The 17983-nt window shown below is 30.5% G+C and overlaps 3 protein-coding genes and 1 long non-coding RNA gene across 7 annotated transcripts; 1 reads left to right on the forward strand and 3 right to left on the reverse strand.

Moving 5' to 3' along the window:
• Nucleotides 1-488: 488 nt before the first annotated feature.
• On the reverse strand, nucleotides 489-1935 carry LOC121122436 (GILT-like protein 1). The gene is made up of 4 exons (XM_040717420.2): nucleotides 1877-1935; nucleotides 1723-1809; nucleotides 1510-1653; nucleotides 489-971 (listed from the first exon to the last, which is right to left on the reverse strand). The coding sequence occupies exons 2-4, from the start codon at nucleotides 1807-1809 to the stop codon at nucleotides 759-761; spliced, it is 444 nt and encodes a 147-aa protein (XP_040573354.1). The 5' UTR covers nucleotides 1877-1935; the 3' UTR covers nucleotides 489-758.
• A 2941-nt stretch (nucleotides 1936-4876) lies between these two features.
• On the reverse strand, nucleotides 4877-5811 carry LOC121122434 (AP-1 complex subunit sigma-1A). The gene is made up of 2 exons (XM_040717417.2): nucleotides 5670-5811; nucleotides 4877-5590 (listed from the first exon to the last, which is right to left on the reverse strand). Exons 1-2 carry the CDS (start codon nucleotides 5788-5790, stop codon nucleotides 5238-5240), a joined length of 474 nt encoding a protein of 157 aa, XP_040573351.1. The 5' UTR covers nucleotides 5791-5811; the 3' UTR covers nucleotides 4877-5237.
• An 887-nt stretch (nucleotides 5812-6698) lies between these two features.
• On the forward strand, nucleotides 6699-8229 carry LOC139906239 (uncharacterized). The gene is made up of 2 exons (XR_011781616.1): nucleotides 6699-6831; nucleotides 7188-8229. It is a non-coding gene; the product is annotated as an uncharacterized lncRNA (long non-coding RNA).
• A 696-nt stretch (nucleotides 8230-8925) lies between these two features.
• On the reverse strand, nucleotides 8926-17875 carry LOC121122508 (ras-like protein). 4 transcript variants are annotated; one of them, XR_011781615.1, is made up of 5 exons: nucleotides 16923-17825; nucleotides 16562-16854; nucleotides 16323-16496; nucleotides 15523-16046; nucleotides 8926-10866 (listed from the first exon to the last, which is right to left on the reverse strand). XR_011781615.1 is itself a non-coding variant. In XM_040717526.2 (4 exons), the coding sequence occupies exons 1-4, from the start codon at nucleotides 16951-16953 to the stop codon at nucleotides 10795-10797; spliced, it is 570 nt and encodes a 189-aa protein (XP_040573460.1). In that variant the 5' UTR covers nucleotides 16954-17875; the 3' UTR covers nucleotides 8926-10794. The 4 variants fall into 4 exon arrangements, 2 of the variants coding, with proteins under 2 accessions (XP_040573460.1, XP_040573458.1); XR_011781614.1 differs by having other exon boundaries at nucleotides 15523-16073; XM_040717526.2 differs by lacking the exon at nucleotides 15523-16046 and having other exon boundaries at nucleotides 16923-17875.
• Nucleotides 17876-17983: the final 108 nt, after the last annotated feature.

Consider the following 17983-nt stretch of genomic DNA (forward strand, 5'->3'; position numbering starts at 1 on the left):
ACTACACCTTTTCGGTGCATGTCGAGGGGAAACCCTGCAGTGTCTGTTATCCAAACACAGAGGCCCTTAAAGCCACAGTCAACCAGCACTGGGATCCCGTGACAGAGGACTACATCTGCAGCTTTGCCAGGCCTTCCGCCACCACCTGGAAGCCAGCATTGCTGTTAGGGGCGGGTACATTTTGATTAAGAGAGCTTAGACACACATTTTTTTTTTTATAGTATTAATTTTGTTAAAATTAATAAATTATATTTTATTGAAGTTTAAAATTCAAAGTGGTCAGATTTTAATGGACCACTCGGTATAACTTCACTTATTTTTCCAATGCAGACCCTTTCTTTTAATAAACATAAACAAATTTTACTGATCAACATCTATTTTTATATTTTTTTTTATGTACCGAATTACTTCAGTCCATCAAAAATTACACTGGTCTCAGGCAAGTTTAGAATTCCCAGACCGGAACAAAACACTAATAATAAACAATATCATTTTATGAAGAACGATTTTATTCATTTAAGTTATTTGATAAATAATCTCGTTAAACGTAGTTTTCGTTTAAGTACACACTGAGGGCTTCACTCCTTTATATGCAGAACACACACTGGCTTTTAAATCATTAATCAAAGCGTATTGATTGTCCTGACTCCCATTAAGTTCTACAGTGGGTACAGAAATCAGTTCAGGAGTCAAGGCTTTCGTTTGATTTCCAAGCAGATAAAGAAGCTTATCACCTTCATAAGTATATGAACACTTTTCTATTCTTTCCGATCGAATAGAAATACTCTTGGAACAAGCTTTACTTGCCGCGATTGGGGAACCGCTTTTTTCATCATGCAGACGATGTAGTCGGAAAGAATTGGTAATTGGACATAGTTAATCGCACATGCATGAATCTTATTTCCAAAACATTCTATTGGACCATTTTGACAAGTAATATTGAAGCCACGTCCTTTAGCCTTACGGGTAATCTTTAAAAGTGTAATAAAAACAGCAAAAGATTAGTAAAGAATAATAAAATATGTAAGTTTAATTAGTGATGTAAGTCGTGTTTATTTTTTAGCTCCCCCTTTTTTGGAATTGGAAATATGAAGAATGAATTTTCTTTTCCGCAGCTGTTGTCATTATTATTCAACTGTAGAGTAGAGAACTTCCTTTCCTATTACATTCAATTATATTCAAAACCTGATTGAACATTCGTATGTGCTCATGAAAGACAGAGAGTAACAGTGAAGATTTGTTACAGAGTTATAATTGTAAGTCCTTGTTGAACTCATAGTACAATTGAGGATCGATATTAGAGTATTTTTTGCCTATGTCCTTGTTTGTTTCATTCTCTCCCTCACTACAGCTGTTTGTAGCGGTTCTAATGAAACGTAAGGATGTCTAAGCCTCTCTCCTTCAAAACCTTCTTCAATTTGTCAGGATTCCCATTTTGATTTTGGGTTGGTTTTTTTTTTAACATGCTCAAAATAAACACGATTTTCATCACTAGGTATAGCCACGTACTTTTGCTTTTCCGTATGGTACAAATCGCACAACCATGATGTCTTGTAGTAATTTATAGGTTGGTTCCAAAGTTTCAATAATGTATTTTTTGCAATCCGGGCACAATGTCTCATAGTATACGGATATTTCCACTTTGGAGGCTCCCTTTAAAGTTCAAGCAAGAATAAAGCAATATATTTATATAATACATGGGAATATGAACAAAATAGGTACCTTTTGAAGTTGATCATCACAATTGCTTAGGGCAACAATTGCAGTAAGAACAAAAATTGTTATGGAGTAGATAATTTGATTCTTCATCTATAATAAAGTGATAACGCTATAAATTAATCTTTAATATCCAATAAATATATTAATGTTTCCTCACCTTGAGATCAGAATTGAAACTAATCTTTGGACTTCGAAATCCATGCCTTTTTAAAGAACCATATTAGCAAATGTATTATGCCATATGTGCATTTTGAAAAATATATTTACACATAAAGGCAACTTAAAAAACGCCCTCAAATACAATATTGATGTAACAATTGTTATTTAACTTTATTTTTGAGGGTTTCAGCTATGTATTGCATTAAGTACCTGAATGACATATATAATATATTATTTGGCCGTAGTATTATCTATACATAATGACCCTTAATATAATATGTCTATTGCATAATGTATATTTGTTCTATAAGAGCATTTTCACTCAGGTCATAAATTACATCATAATTTAAAGAGACGCCATTCTGGGGGTTCAAAAATACATTGCTTATTGGTATTGGATCTTATTTTTATATACAATATATATCATTAAAAATGATATATATGCTTTAATCAATAAGTTTTTTTTTTTTTTTTTTTTTTTTGCAATTATAGCGTTTTTGAATGATTTTTTATTTTTTACGTCGCCAGGGTGGTACAGTTGTATATTAGTTCCAAATAGCTAAGGGCTTCTTATGGATCTGGAAAATGGGTTTAGGCACCAGACAGTGTAAATACAAGAGGTATTAGATTATGATCCAGATCCACTACTATGCTTGTCGGGGGCCTATAATATGATAACTATAATATTTCTTAAGCCAGGTTTTCCCAAACTTTACTATGCCAAAGACCCACTACACTAATACATTTTTAGATGAGGCCTCCTTCACACGAAACATGTGTACTATGTATGTGTAGACTGAAAGCAATCCTAAATTCTCCATCTTCCTGCAACCCCCCTAGCTTTCCCTCATTTGGGGCCACTGATGGAACTTGGAGCACTATGTACTCTGTATGTATCTAATATCATTTCCTTGAACCGGTCACAACCTGGAAAATTTCTAATAAACCTTGTTTTAACTCCCTCAAATGTATTTATGAGTAAAAATAATAAGAATAATTTTGAAATTATGAGTTCTACTAATATCTGGAGTGGAACAAGGTTCATCACTCAACCTCATGTGGAGGAGAAGTGTATTCTTCTGCTTAAAAATCTAATGGCAAATGCTAAGTAATTTCTGTAGAAACTCCAGTCGGAACACTTACTTAAAGCAAGTTTTTTCATACAAAAACTTTTACTTCTCATTTGAAAAATGGTGTTCTGTAGGAAGAGGCATCCATTGTAGCATGTGATTCATATATTTTCTGATAAATAAACGAAGTACTAAGTTATAGCCAATAATGCTTACTTCAGAGGGAGAAGTTTGTACGACTACCACCTATTGAATAATGAACAAAAAGAAGAAAGAGCACACGTAACAACCTTTTTTCCTTTTTTTATTTCTAAATGTAGTTTGTATATATCACAAAAATCTCAATTCTGCCCAAAAGTAAGCATTCTGGGCTTTATAGACGCCTGATTAATAAAATCAGGGAATATTTTCCAATGCACAATGTATTGTCAATGCATTGCATTATACACAAGAAAGCCTCTATCAATCTTCATTGTAAATCAAGCATGTTATGGATCTGATCATACTTGAATTGAATTCAATTGAACACTCTCAATTTTGAAGTTTCCTAGAAGGTATGAATGTGGATTTCCCCGAAGTCCTTTCCTACAAAAATGGAAAGAGTACTAATAAGTGTGTGGGAGATCATAAGAGAAATTGTTATGTATTTCAATATGGCAAATATTTCTTGTGACTTTTCAAAGGAAATGAAAAGTGAGGAATGCTATTTTGCATCTGCTGTTGACATATCGTGAAAGATAATTTAATAAAGAAAAAATTACAGGGTAAAGGTTTAACGAGCGGTTCATTAAAATCTGAATACTTTGAATTTTGAACTTCAATAGGATACTTTATATTAATTAACGATAGAATTTCAACAAAACGAATACTATAAATAGATGTGTGTCTGAGCTCTCTTAATCATCAATGTAGCCGTCCTTGGCGCAATGATGGCTTCCAGGCGGCGGTGGAAGGCCTGGCACCCACTGCAGATGTAGTCCCCAATGTAGGCTTACGGTGGCTTTGAGTTTTGAGTACAGCTCGTTATTCCTCGAGTGTTTTTTGTATTTTTAAACTCGAAAATACTCATGTAGCAAAATTCAGCTACTGCACATCACTATGAATATTATCTACATTAATTAAAGGAAGGCAATTTATTTTATCAATTGTAAATCTAAGAAATTTACAGCAAAATGATATTTTTAAATATTATTTAAAATATTAAAGAATTGCATAGGGATTTTTTATGGAATCGCCCCATCACTAATTTTAAGTGTGTTAAAAAAGAAACTGAAAATCAACATGGTAACACCAACAATTTCAAGAATGTTTTGGAGTAGATCAGCATAGCTATCATGGCGTTTCATAAATCATAGGATCAGCTACAATCAGCTGTGACGAGGGAGGAGGGCAGAACGAAATAAACAAGGACATAAACAAGAATTACTACGATGTCGATCCTCAATTTTACTCTGAGTGTAACAAATACTTACAATTACAACCCTGCAACAAATCTTCACTGTTACTCTCTGTCTTTTATGAGCACACACGAGTATTCAATCAGGTTTTGAATATAATTGAATGTAATAGGAAAGGAAGTTCACTACTCTGTTGTTAAATAATCAATGATGTAAATCGTATGTATGTTACGTGGCTCCATATACTTAAAAAAAATTAACCTATCAAATATATGGATGTTTTGCCAAAATACTATTCTTAAAGCGTACCAATTGCCCAAAATACTCACGTTTTTCATTACTACCTTTTACAATACAACAATAATTTTGAATTCGTCGATGTAAAACCTTCATTCGTATACTAGAATTATTATAGGAAATTGTAACCTAATTCGGTTCTATATATTTATGATTAATGAGTAGTATTCATGAAGAATAATTTGATCCCTGTTTGAGCAACAAGAACCGTACGTGCAATAATTCTTAATATACTAAAGTGGTAAATTATACATTTTTATTTCATTTGATTTTAAATTAATACAATATACAATAAATATATAGACAGATCTTATAAAAGCATGGAAGATAAATAAAATCAACGCTTCTTTGAGTTATTTTACGTCGTATATTCATTAAGTAGGTAAGTGGACGATTTGTTTGAGTATATCACAGTAAAGATTAATAATCATCATAATAAATTCCTACAATTTTTAACAAACAAATAATAATAATTGAGAAAATAGAATGATACAAAAACAATGAATTAGAAAAGATAAATGGATTCGACTACAACTTAGAGTGTCATTCGATGAAATAATATTTGTAAGCGGAAGTTGTCTAATGTATCTAATGTTTAAATAAGACCAACATCCTTCAAGGCAAGAGATATAATTTCATCTTCTTGGTAATTATCAGCATATTCAATTTGTTTAAGTATTGCTTTTTTGGACGTTTCCTGAACGTCACCCGCAAGAATGAGTTCGTCCAGTATGAAATACGCTCTCTCAAAATTAAAAATGATGTCCAATTCGCAAACAGATCCAAAATACTTATCCAGAACTTCAACGTATCGATGAATGATTTCAAGAGTCAATAGTTCATTGTCGTTTCGATCAATAGCAAAGCAGAAGAAAAGTGAGGCATAGCGTTTATAAACAATCACTTTGTCGTGCCATTCCAAAAAGTTGCTCATTTTGGGTTTTCTAGCTGTAAAGGAGAATGTTTTTATGTTTAATAATCTGTCATTGGTTATTCAGCACTTATAAAAGTAAGTTAGTTAGCATACCTATAATGATGGAAGTGAGCTCTCTCGTAATTTTTTTCTTTTCCTTATCTGTCCGTGCTTCGAACCACTTTTGTAGTCGAATCTTTCCTTGCCGACTGAATAACAAAATGAAGTGAATCATCTTTCCCGTATTTCAAAATTTATAAACGTTTTATATATTAATAATTGATTAATTAACGTATGGATGGAAGAAGAATGGAACAAGAGAAGTGGACTTCACTTAAATGATCAGACACTCTATTCTATACACGTTGCTGCTTTGGTTACGACTCTGTTATTATGACATTAATGTATGTCTCAACACATACAGAGAAACTGAAATTGAGTATAATTAAACAGCTGATGATGGAATGACGATGATTTAAATATCGAGTGTTATATTACTGGAATTTAACACGAATGTATACTATAAGTAATATTTTTATTGCATTAATAATAATATCCGTTTTTCTCTTGTGATCAAGGGCCTTTCTCACACACACATGATAAATACTTTTCCATGTAAATGTATATATTTACATATAAATAATATTCCTAATGGAATTAGGAGCACTGTGCTACTTTCTAGATAGAATGGCACACTAAGCTCCCTTCCTTCTTAAAGGTCCACAATAGTTAAAGGAGACAGGTAAACGTGATTTGTATTCCTTTCTTTTGACTCAACTCACAGGTACGTATCGTTTTTTCAATATTATATCATATGTACATTTAACACTCTACATTATGCACGAAACGATTTAGAACATACATAATGCTAATAATATTGATGTCTCACTAAAGACCTATTTGATTAATCAATGGTGAAAAAAATTAAATTGATAAATTTACACATTCACTCAAGATATATTTTATTTCCCCGAGTTTTATATAGTATTATATATATATATGATCCCTTATACTGTATTGCGGATATGATACAATTTTCATATAATTATGTTACAAAAGACCATATGTATCGGGGAGAGTGAGGATACTTGTTACGGAGGAGACATGTTACATTGCCAATAAATTTAAAATGTAAAGTTATCTAACTACCCTGTTCTTAAACAATTAAATGTCTTTCTTTGTTTATCAAATCAACATGAAACTATGTTTGCCTAATGCTTACAGTTACAGAGAATTCCGACATTGAAATTTTTGACACAAAAAGTAAACCTTTTAGGTAAGTTTTTTTGAGATATATTTCTATTATAAAACATGAGATTTTAATTTATTAAATGTCAAAGTCTAGCATGTTGCTCAATTAATTAGCATGCATATAATATATTAATCGTTTCAATATTCAGTTCATATTATTTTTTCTGATTCCAGCACTATAGAGGAGACTTCTTACATCCCATTTTTATTATATTTACTTGTATTTTATATATACAAATATATTAATTTAATTATGTTTTGTTTTTTGTGTAATTTCATGGCATACTTTAATCACAGTAAATAGTAAAACAAAAGATTTTTCTAAATTTTATTATTAACTATTCTCTATTTCTTTCAATGTTTTATTTGTTTATCTTATAGGTATATGTAATTATAAGTATTTACTTTATGCTGACAAACTGTAGTAAAAAGTAAAATAAATGCTTGAATATGACAAATGGCAGTTTTTACATGTTTCCTCCTGTTGTAACATGTCTAATCCTACCCTATACCATGTATCTTCCTACCCTGCATCATGTCTCCTCCTCGTGTATCAAGTATCCTACTTTTGGTTAGTTTCGAAAACACCAATAAATGGCTATTAATTATTGCACTACATCAAAAATACTTTGGAATTATTTTTCTTAGGTAACTTCCAATGGCATGTTGTCAGGGCGTTAAGTTATTTTTTAAATTGTGAAACTTATGATGGTTTTAAAAAAATGATTTTTTGTAATATGTATCCTCACTCTCCCCTATATCGAAAATGTATTTTTGTCTCACTGTATAGTGTATACATATGTGACCCGTCAACAAAAGCAATCTATAATATTTCTTCTCAAAATTCAGTATGGCTTACATTTATATTATTCGACTAAATATTCTCAATTTCTATCAACAAATTGGATGTTCCTCAAATTGAACTTAAAGTAGTTAAAATTGATCACAACACTAAAAAAATGAAAAATTGATTGACTTTACTTAAAAGAGATAATATCAGGCCCAATATAAGTCTCTTAGATCTAATAAAGATTTTAAAATATAGATATAATTTTGATGTATCTTATCTCATACCACAAATTTGAATACAGCGCCTATTAATTGAATCAAATATAAATGCCAAATTCTTGTTTTTATATTGACACACCACAAATTATTATGTATATTTGGACCAGAAAATCAATTAAGTACACTATATATTAGGTCCTGTTCAAGTTGCAAATAGCTAGCAGATTCTCACAAATATTAAAAATCGTCATTTCATGTTTTGATTGCTATTTGTAAAAATATGTATCATTTGATCATTGTATTTGCCAGAAATGTTTGACATTAAATTATTTAAGGATTAACTATATACTTGAATTGAATCTTATACAAGAAATATTATTTTAGTTTACAAAATTAAAACAAAAGCTCTTAAAAACTTGTCTCATTTATTTTAACATTCACAATAATAACATTTTTAATTCTGCATCCTTGTTCATCAATCTTCGTCACTACTAGCTAGCTTATAATTCTTATATCCACCATAACCTACTATAATATAATATTATAGTTGTATGTCCGCTGATAAAAACGCATAGGGTATTAATATCAAAAACAGACATAAACTTTAGGCATAAAATAAAAGTTCTTCAAAATTTTGAGTACTGTAGGTAAGACCATTTTTAATTCTGATGAGACCGGAATCCTGGGCTCTAGAGGGCAAGTTTGTTTTTTACGCACTAAGCTGATTTTTGTCACAAAAAGGTATGGGTTGTGGATCTGAAAATAAATCCAATAAACGAATTATTGTACTAACGGAGAAAGGGAGAACGTTGAATTGAATACGAATTAAAAAAAGGGAATTAGGAAGAGGTTTAGCGAGTAAGTCTTAGTATGTATCTTCATTATAGTTGAAGGAGGAACAAATTTCTAATTATTGTATTTTTTACCGACAAGTTTTAATAAATTCTAGAGTTATTTGAAGCCTTAATAAAATATATAATGCGGATACATATATATGAATTAATTATAAGACTCTTAGAGGGATATAATATTCATTATACATCTCAGATGTATTTTATCGGTTGGTATTTGTCCATCATAATAATGATACGTCCATAATAATATAAATGAATTATAATAAAACTATGTATTTTCAAAACGCAGAAAAAAAAGAACTCTTCTTTCTTTCCCACAACTTTTATAATAATAATATGTATTAATAATAGATATATAAAAAAAAATATCAAAATTCTAAGAAATTATATATGTATATATAGTATAATACAAGTAAAAAGAATACCGCGTTTGTATGTTTCTTTTCATTCAATTTCTTCATGCCAATTTGAAATGAGAAAAAAGGAGATGTCGGTTGGTTGGTTGTTGAACAAAAAAAAACACTTTATACATTATTAAACTTCTATAAATATATGTATCATCAATTAATCCGTGTAACATTTTTTGTGTGTGTATGAAAAAAATATATAATAAGAAAAAGGAGTTAGAAAGAGAAATAATAAGATGGGTTTTATTCCAAAAAGGAAATTCGTAAATGTTTGTAAACAATTCATTGTGTTCGTATTTATTACTAATTATGTATTATGATTCACATTGAAGAAACTACACATTGCTTCTATTTTTGGGGGTTCTTTTTAAAAATATTTTGAAAGAATTTACACATTGTATCCTATTTATTCTTCCTCTTAATAAAAAAAAATAATATAAGTGAAATTTTCCTTCTTTTTAAAAAACCTTGTTCTATATTGCACAATTTTCTTTTTTCCTTAAATAAAATGTTAAAAAAAAAAATATTAATTCTTTTACTCCTTCTAATATTTCTGTATCGTATCCAGAAAAAAAAAAAAAAATAGAGAGAGAACACACTATAGTGTTATATATTATTAATAATAATTAATTATCATGGTAGTCTACTAATTATATCTTTTTAAAGCAGCTTTTCCGCTTAACGGCGAGCCGGGAGGAGCCCAAAAAAGTGTGTAGTTATTCATTATTACGTGTTCGTATCATACAAATAATTACTTTTTCTATAATTGAGGGGATAGTTGGGTGGGCGGGTGTTAAGTGGGTATTCAAATCAGTGATTGATAGAAGTATATTATAATAGTAATCCTTTCTTTTTTTAATATATATATATATATATATAAACCGCAATATTACAAAAATCCTTATCTTTTATATATAAATAAGTTGAGAGAATGAATTAGTACTATAATGATATAATATAATATGAAGAGACTTGAATGGATTGATTCTTGCTTATATCTATATATATATCTTATTTTGGAAAAAGTGAGAAATGCAAACTCCAGATATGAGTAGCAGGGTCCGTATAAGACGCCCCAGATCATTGCACATACAAAAAGCGGCGGCGGCAGCAGTTTTAACATTATTTCTTTCTTAATAATGGGTCGTGGTGATTTTGTTCTGTCCACAATTTTTCTTTTAGTATAAGGAGGAAGAGTAAGTGGGATAACTATCTTTTTGAGCTATTATTATAAGATTGATTGATTTTTTTTTTTAGTAATTATATATGTTTATTTTTTATAAACTCGCAAAAAAGCAATGCTTAAATGAAGCAGCAAAAAGAGAGATAGATGGCATGATACTTGATGTATATGGAGGGATATAAATTATATAATCGCTGGGAAAAAAAGATACTTTTTAAGAGGATCGATCAGCAACAGATGCGTCAAGTTCCTAATGAATAGTATTATTTGTCATGATTCCCCCCACATGAATTCTTGCAGTTCCTCTTCTTTTCCTGCTATTTATTTTCTATATTCTTTTCCTTTAAAAAAATGTAATACATTTTCTGAATGCTCAATGTTTGTGTATTCTTTCTTCATCATCATCTTCTTCTATTGTGTTAAATGAACCTTATTCAAATGAGTTGAGTTATGAGAGAGGCTCTTTTCTTTTTGTGCTTTATATAAATATATATAATATAGAGTAGTAGTAGTTGTTGTTGTAAGAGATAAGTTATTCACAATAGAACACATCCTTTGCAACAGTAAGGAGCCAGTGTTGGTTTATTGTCACGACCGCGCCTCTCCTTCTGCAAATAAAGACAACATATATGATCAATAATGGGATAACAAATAAAGAAAAGAAAAACATCTTCCAAATTAGTAAATTAATTATGCATTATCATAGTATACAAATCCGCTAGTACTAATGAAGTAAGTAGATTCATTTAACACATGACAATTCATATTTTTCGACAAGGAGTGCAAACCAAAAAAACGCACACACACACACACACACCTAGGTCTTGAGTTATAAATTAGTATTGTACAAGTTGTAACTTGTAGCAAATGGTACAGGTTGCAACCCCCAAAATAATATGAATACATAACTTTATATGAATAATTTAGAGTACTTGTGATTAGTTCTGTGTCGATCCTTATTTGGGACTGAAGACAACAGTCCCATCCAATTCAGTCTCGGTCCGGATCACTCCTTCATATAAGCCTCAAAGCTGATAAAGTTGTATCCTTGATGACATCAATCAACTTTAATTCTTCTGTTTTATTCAGTTCTAGTATTAACAGTCCCAAGGACTGCACTGGAACAAATAAATAAGGACTGGCACAACACTAAGTTCTAGTCTCACAGTCTTAAGGACCGATCCTAAGACTGGACTAGGTAAATAAGGACTGACACAAAACTACTTATGATTAAGGCAGTGTTGCTGGAATGATTGGGGCACAGGGGTATCCCTCCCCCACTTTTGCGGAATTCTTATATTTTTGACATTTAAAAAAAAATAACCTCTTTTCCAAAAAACCTAGTGTTAAAAAATATAGTTTTTGTCTCTTCTAAAAAAATGATTTGTCAAATTATGGATTCATAAAAAACAAAAAACTTTTTAGTCAAAATTGTCATAACAAATCCCACGGCCCAGTTATGATACTGACAGTTCAAGGAACAACGGTCCCAAGGACTGACAGAACACTAGTTATCATAATAAAAAAATCTCTCTTTACGAACAAATAATTAATGTTATAATTTTAGAGGAAAAAAAATCAATTTCCCTATTAATTTAGTTTTAAGTTGTTATTCGTTAAAATTTAGTCTCTTCTAGTAATTGATAACTATAAGTGACAAAAGTTTTTGTCTCTTCTAATTAACAAATTATTTGTCAAATTTGGGCAATTATATAATTAAAAAATAATAACTTTTCAAGTCAAAATTGTCAAAAAAGTCCACCGGACAAAAAAAAAAACCGTGCCCCCTTACATTCCAGTGCCGGTTGATGAGGATAGTGTTGGTTGGGTCCGTATTTCGACTTAAGACTGCAGTCCCGTCCCACCAGTTTAGTCCTACAGCTTTTAGATTCGGTCCTTAAGGCGTCACTCAATTTATTTAGTACTGACAGTCCTAAGACACGACTGGACCGAATAAATAAAGACTGACACAACACAAGATGAGAATAGTGCAATAGCTAAATATTCATTAGATTGTTCATAATATATTAATTATGTAATTTTAGACTTTTAAATTGAAAATTATTAGTGTTGGATCCGAACATTACTCGAACTCACCCTTTTTTTTATTTTTTTTTATTTAGATTTTACTTGAAGAACTATAAATATTGATAAATAATGATTAGTTAAATGTAGTTAAATGTAGTTAAAACTACATACAAATGCTGCACTTTCTGATTAAAAGAAGATATTCAAAAGTAGAGCCACATTGCATAGGTTACTCAAACTCAAAAATGGGTGCAGAGTTCTAACATGAACTCAACTTGACTGAACTCAAATTCAACACTAAAACTTACTCATTTAAACAAGTGGCACATTATAAAGTTTACTGCTCAAAGTGATTAGCGTTAAATCCAGATATAGTAAAAATAATACGCTATTAGTTAACGTACTCTCAGATATCAATTTTTTATAACATATAATACTTCGCATAAAAGAAACACAAAGTAAAAAATCCGCATAAAGTCAACTTTTTACTCCCTTTGCTAGTATAAACTTCATAGGAATTCATGAGTCTAATGGAAAAAATTACATTGAAGAATTCCCACGAGGATTTTTCTTTTTTATATGTCCACATTTTGATACATTGCTTTTTCTATCAATACGGATATATTTCAAGAGTTCTACCCAAAACACACTGAATATATGAAATAAATAATACATTTTAAAAAGTAAACATTTGGTTGTTGCATTAGATTATTGACCAAAAAATGCTGAGTTTTTTTAATATATACTTTGAATAAAAGAACATCCGAAGTATATTCAACTGAAAAATAAAAGTTTCTTTTATCCGAATTGAACTGCTTGTTACTAGTACTATCACATAAATGCGTAATTTGAATGGAACACAAAGAAATGATGGTATCAATTAATAGTTGTAACTTATACAAGTTACATCTTGTACAACCATGGATTGCTTTTATATTCAGGGCGTCCGCAGGGGGTGGGCTGGATGGCTGTAACTATCCCTGAATTAAGGAATTTAATTTTTTGTAAACAGTTGTGGATTTTCTATTTTATTCCCCCAAAAAAGAATTTCTTGAGAATAGCAATGGATTTTTCATTTTCGCCCCCCCAAAAATTTGATTTTAGTTAGCAACTGCGGATTTTTGAAGAAAAAAAATCAAATAAATTTATTTTTTTGTAAGAGCAGTGGATTTTTTAAAAAAATTTCCAAAATATTTAATTTGTTCAGAATAGCTATGGATTTTTGAATTTATCTTCCAATTTTTTTATGAATGGCTGTGGATTTTTGAAACGAAATTTCAAATAAATTAATATCTGATTACTTTTTTTTTCAATTAATTTTTCAATTTTTTTACAAAAATTTTCAATTTTTGGATATTTTTTCAAAAAAAAATTATAAAACCAAGCCACCCTCCCCCAAGAAAAAAAAGATCCTGCGGACGCTCTTGATATTTTTTTATAAAACAAGAATTTAACCCTTATCTTATAATTTGAAGCATCTTAATATTATTCAGTAATTTAAATATACCTACAATATATAAAAATACCGCTATTACAATAGTATGAAATTATAATACAAAAGGAACCATCACCGCAATTTTCCAAGAAAATTGTGCAATTTCTAAAAGATGAGGCGCACATACAATAATAATTATTTCTCCCTATAACAAGATTATTTAGGTGGTTAATATTGCCACAGCCATGTTCGAAAGTTTTTTTTTTTTTTTTTGGAACTTCATCCCTAGTTAATTTCAAACAAGAAGGAGAAGAGCAAAATATTAGTGATGAACTTTTTCTCCCGAAAATAGATGTATAGGTATAAAGAGCATACTTTGATAGTTGTGGTCCATTAACACAGAAACAATATTGAAAGAAAAGAAAAAAAAAGGATAAAGTCCTTTCTTCTTTCTTTTTTTTACATTATAAATATGCCAATAATTGATTAATATATTTTGCTATAAAATGGACTTTATATCCACAAATTTAAGATCGAGATACCCAAAATTCATTTGATTATGGATACATTTTTTTTGCTTCCAATATCATTGACTTTTGAGTGCAATTGAAGCTTTTATGTTGACAGTTAGCACTCTTGAATGCCTGTAGGTTTAAAGAATGTATTTCGTACGGATGACTGGTAAATGATGTGCTCAAAAACATTCGTGTCACAATGAATGTAGAACAAGTGTGATGAACTATAGAGTACTTTCAATGACGTCATAAATTGAATTATAATTGAAGGAGACCCCATTTTGGGTGCTCAAAGTTGATATTTTTACAATATAAAATGAAAAAAAAAATTAAAAAAATGATTAACTGCATCAAATAGCTTTTTGAATAAAAATAAGAATTAATACCTGCTTTGAATGCAACTTGATGCCAATGATAAATTCTTATATTTGAATTAAATCCCAAGTAATATGTAATGAAAATGGCTAGATTTGTACATTTTTTTTTTATTTTTTTTTGATCAGTTGGGAATGAGAAAAGTTGAATAGTTAAAGAAAAATATCATACTCTTTCCACTTTAATAGTTAAATTATCGTCTATATTATGGAAATAAGGTTGTAAAACGATGTAATAACATATTTTTAATCCATTTCAGGGTCATATAAATAATAAAACAAGGCAGTTAAGCGATATTTTTTTTTTATAGACAGTAAGCTCCTTATATTTGTTGGTCCCATTTTGACATAAAATGATTCATTATTTTATATACTTCATATGAATGAAAACAGAGTTTTTATTGTTATAAAACTTTGTTGTTTAGGGCCTCAAAAATGTGACGTCACGTGAAAATTATCTATTGCAAAGATAAAATGACTTTACTATGATTTTCTATATATAAGTGATATTAATTACATTTGATATGATCATTTGTGAAAAAAAGTGTAGTATTAACATTTTTATATAACTCTTCTCCTTTAGGTTCGAGTCAGATTTTTAAGGGAGGGGATGTCAAAACTCTCGAACACGTCTGTAGATAATAAATTATATATTAATCATGAACACTATATATATGTATAACAAAAGTGAACCAAAAATAACACGTGAACAGCAATTTGTAATATATTATTATGATTAAATGGACCTAGTAATACCCATTAGTACATCATTTCAACACCAAAAACAAAACACACACATATTTCACTTCCTCTTGTTGTTAATTTAACAAACATGTTAAAGCGTGTATAATCAATCAGTTAGATATTAATTCTATGACTATTAAAAAATAATATTTATGAGAAGATATTTACCCAAATTTAAAATTGCTTGAGTCAATTGATTTAAAAAAACAGAAATGTTCTTCGTCATCATCATTCTCCCAAATATTCTCGCAGTTATATTAAATATCAATAATAATAATAATAATTGCAGTAGTAATTATAATAATTAGCATATATTCTTTGACTTTTTGTGTTTTTTTTTTTTGTTTAAAAAAAATGGAGAACAAAGATTGAACACGATGAAAAAATAATATTTTTCAGATTGTTTTTTTTTCTTCATGGCAGTTATTCATCACATTAATATAAATGATAAAATTTTAATAAATTTGCATTTATGTATATAAGCCCTGTTTTTTTTTTGTAATATATATATATATATATCTTGAGACATTAATATATTAAGCATGGATTTTCTCCGTTTATAACTTTTTTAGTAGTAACCAAATTTATATAAGAAACTCTGTCTTATTAATTGTATAAGAAAATAATTTAAAAAGTCGAGTTCACATAATTTTGCATTTTTTCTTCTTTTTTGCTTTGACACCACGTTGTCTCTGGAAAACACATATAAAGCTCATTTGCTGAGTGAAAATAGAAATAAAGAGTTAGAGGGAGAGAAAGAGAGTTTGATACAAATGATTGAACTTTTCGTTTCTTAAAATCTTAGCAAATAAAAATAAATATAAATACAAGATGGGGAGAATGATAAGAAACACTTAAGCCAAAGGGTTTGCTATAGATTTAGCTATCAAATTATTGCATGAATGGCTCTCGATAAGGAATTTGGAATATATATAAATAATAAGGAAATGAATAAAGGAAGAACTTACGTCTTTTTTGATTTCTCTGACAAGCGTGTAAAAAGCGTCATCCACGCCCATTCGCGTCTTGGCGGAGGTTTCAATGAAAGGGATTCCATAGTTTCTGGCAACCTCTTTGGCTTGACCCATATCTACGGACCGAGTGGGTAAATCACATTTATTCCCCACCAACACCATCGGAACCTAAACATTGGCCACAAAATAGTATTAGAAGTAATGAATGAATCCTAGAGATGACTCTGCCTCACTTCTTCTGCATCCTTGACTCTTTTGATTTGTTCCCGATATGCGGAGATATCCTCAAAGGACTTTGCGTTATTCACAGCGAATACGAGAAGGAATCCTTCCCCCGTTCGCATATACTGGTCCCGCATGGCGGAATACTCTTCTTGGCCTGCAGTGTCCAGAATGTCCAGGAGACACGTTTCCCCGTCAATCACCACTTGTTTGCGGTAAGAGTCTTCGATCGTCGGGTCGTACTCGTCCACGAAGTGATTCTGAATGAGTTGGATCGTGAGTGCGCTCTTCCCAACGCCACCAGCTAAGGATCACAAAGAAGGGATAAATCATGGATGCGCTCCTTCCCAGCACGGGGGACACTCATCTTACCTCCCACGACCACCAGCTTGTACTCCGTCATCCTCAACAGAAGAGTTAACAAGATATCACAGCAACACCAATCAAAGGGATTTCCAATCTCATCAACCAGACTCACAACCAAAAAATGCCACCTCAAAGGACTTGCAAATTAATCAGAGTCCAAGAATCCCAGGGATCACGGGATACACAAGAAATGAGGGAGCGATTCCAGGCTTCTTGGAGATGACTCGATCTATTCCCGCATCATCAGTGAGGGCCAAAATCCTGGTGTGTCAAAAAGATGGGTTCTTCTTTATTTAGTCTATCTCTTCCTTTCTTTCTTTAATTCTTTCTTTCTTCTGATAGAGCTAAGATTAGTTCTCCCCTTTTTTTTCCTTCTTCTTCTTCTTCTTCTTCTTCTTTTACTACATTGAATATATTATTTGATCCGCGTCCGGTGGTTCTTACTCCCTCCTTTTGATCCTCATCTAAATACTCATACACACTCATTTAATATTATGCTGTGTACAAGTTGCGATTTTGTACAAGTTCCAACCAAAAAATGAGATGGCTGTACTTGAGATGAGGATCATGCATTCATTCCATATTCTATGGAGGATTAATAGAGTAATGCTGTCATTTTTGATTATTTAATACAAATTACACAAATATAAGCTTTCTGGTGCTCAAATGCACACCGTTATATAAGTCATGTATACACAAAAACCCTGTAGCTTTAATAGATAAAAATGAAATGATAGTATCAATGTATAGTTGGTTGTTAGAAAAACCCATGTTGTCATTAAAATAATGCATTTTGGGGTAAATAAATTGCAACTTGTACAATGTGTTTATACAAGTTGTAACTTGTACAAAATCGCTACTTGTACTCAATATTTATAAATAAATAAGCAGAGACACACACACAAACAGAGACTGAGAGTGTGTACAACGGAGCTCCACTCGAGTCTCTAGCTACTCTTGATCTAACTTCAGGAGAGAGAGAAAAAAGCAGACTCACAGCAACATGTAACCACACAACCTCTTGCTGCGTTTCTTTTTCTTATTACTATAATAAGTAACATATTAGT

This window comes from Lepeophtheirus salmonis, chromosome 8 (genome assembly GCF_016086655.4).
Source record: "Lepeophtheirus salmonis chromosome 8, UVic_Lsal_1.4, whole genome shotgun sequence".
NCBI lineage: Eukaryota > Metazoa > Arthropoda > Copepoda > Siphonostomatoida > Caligidae > Lepeophtheirus > Lepeophtheirus salmonis.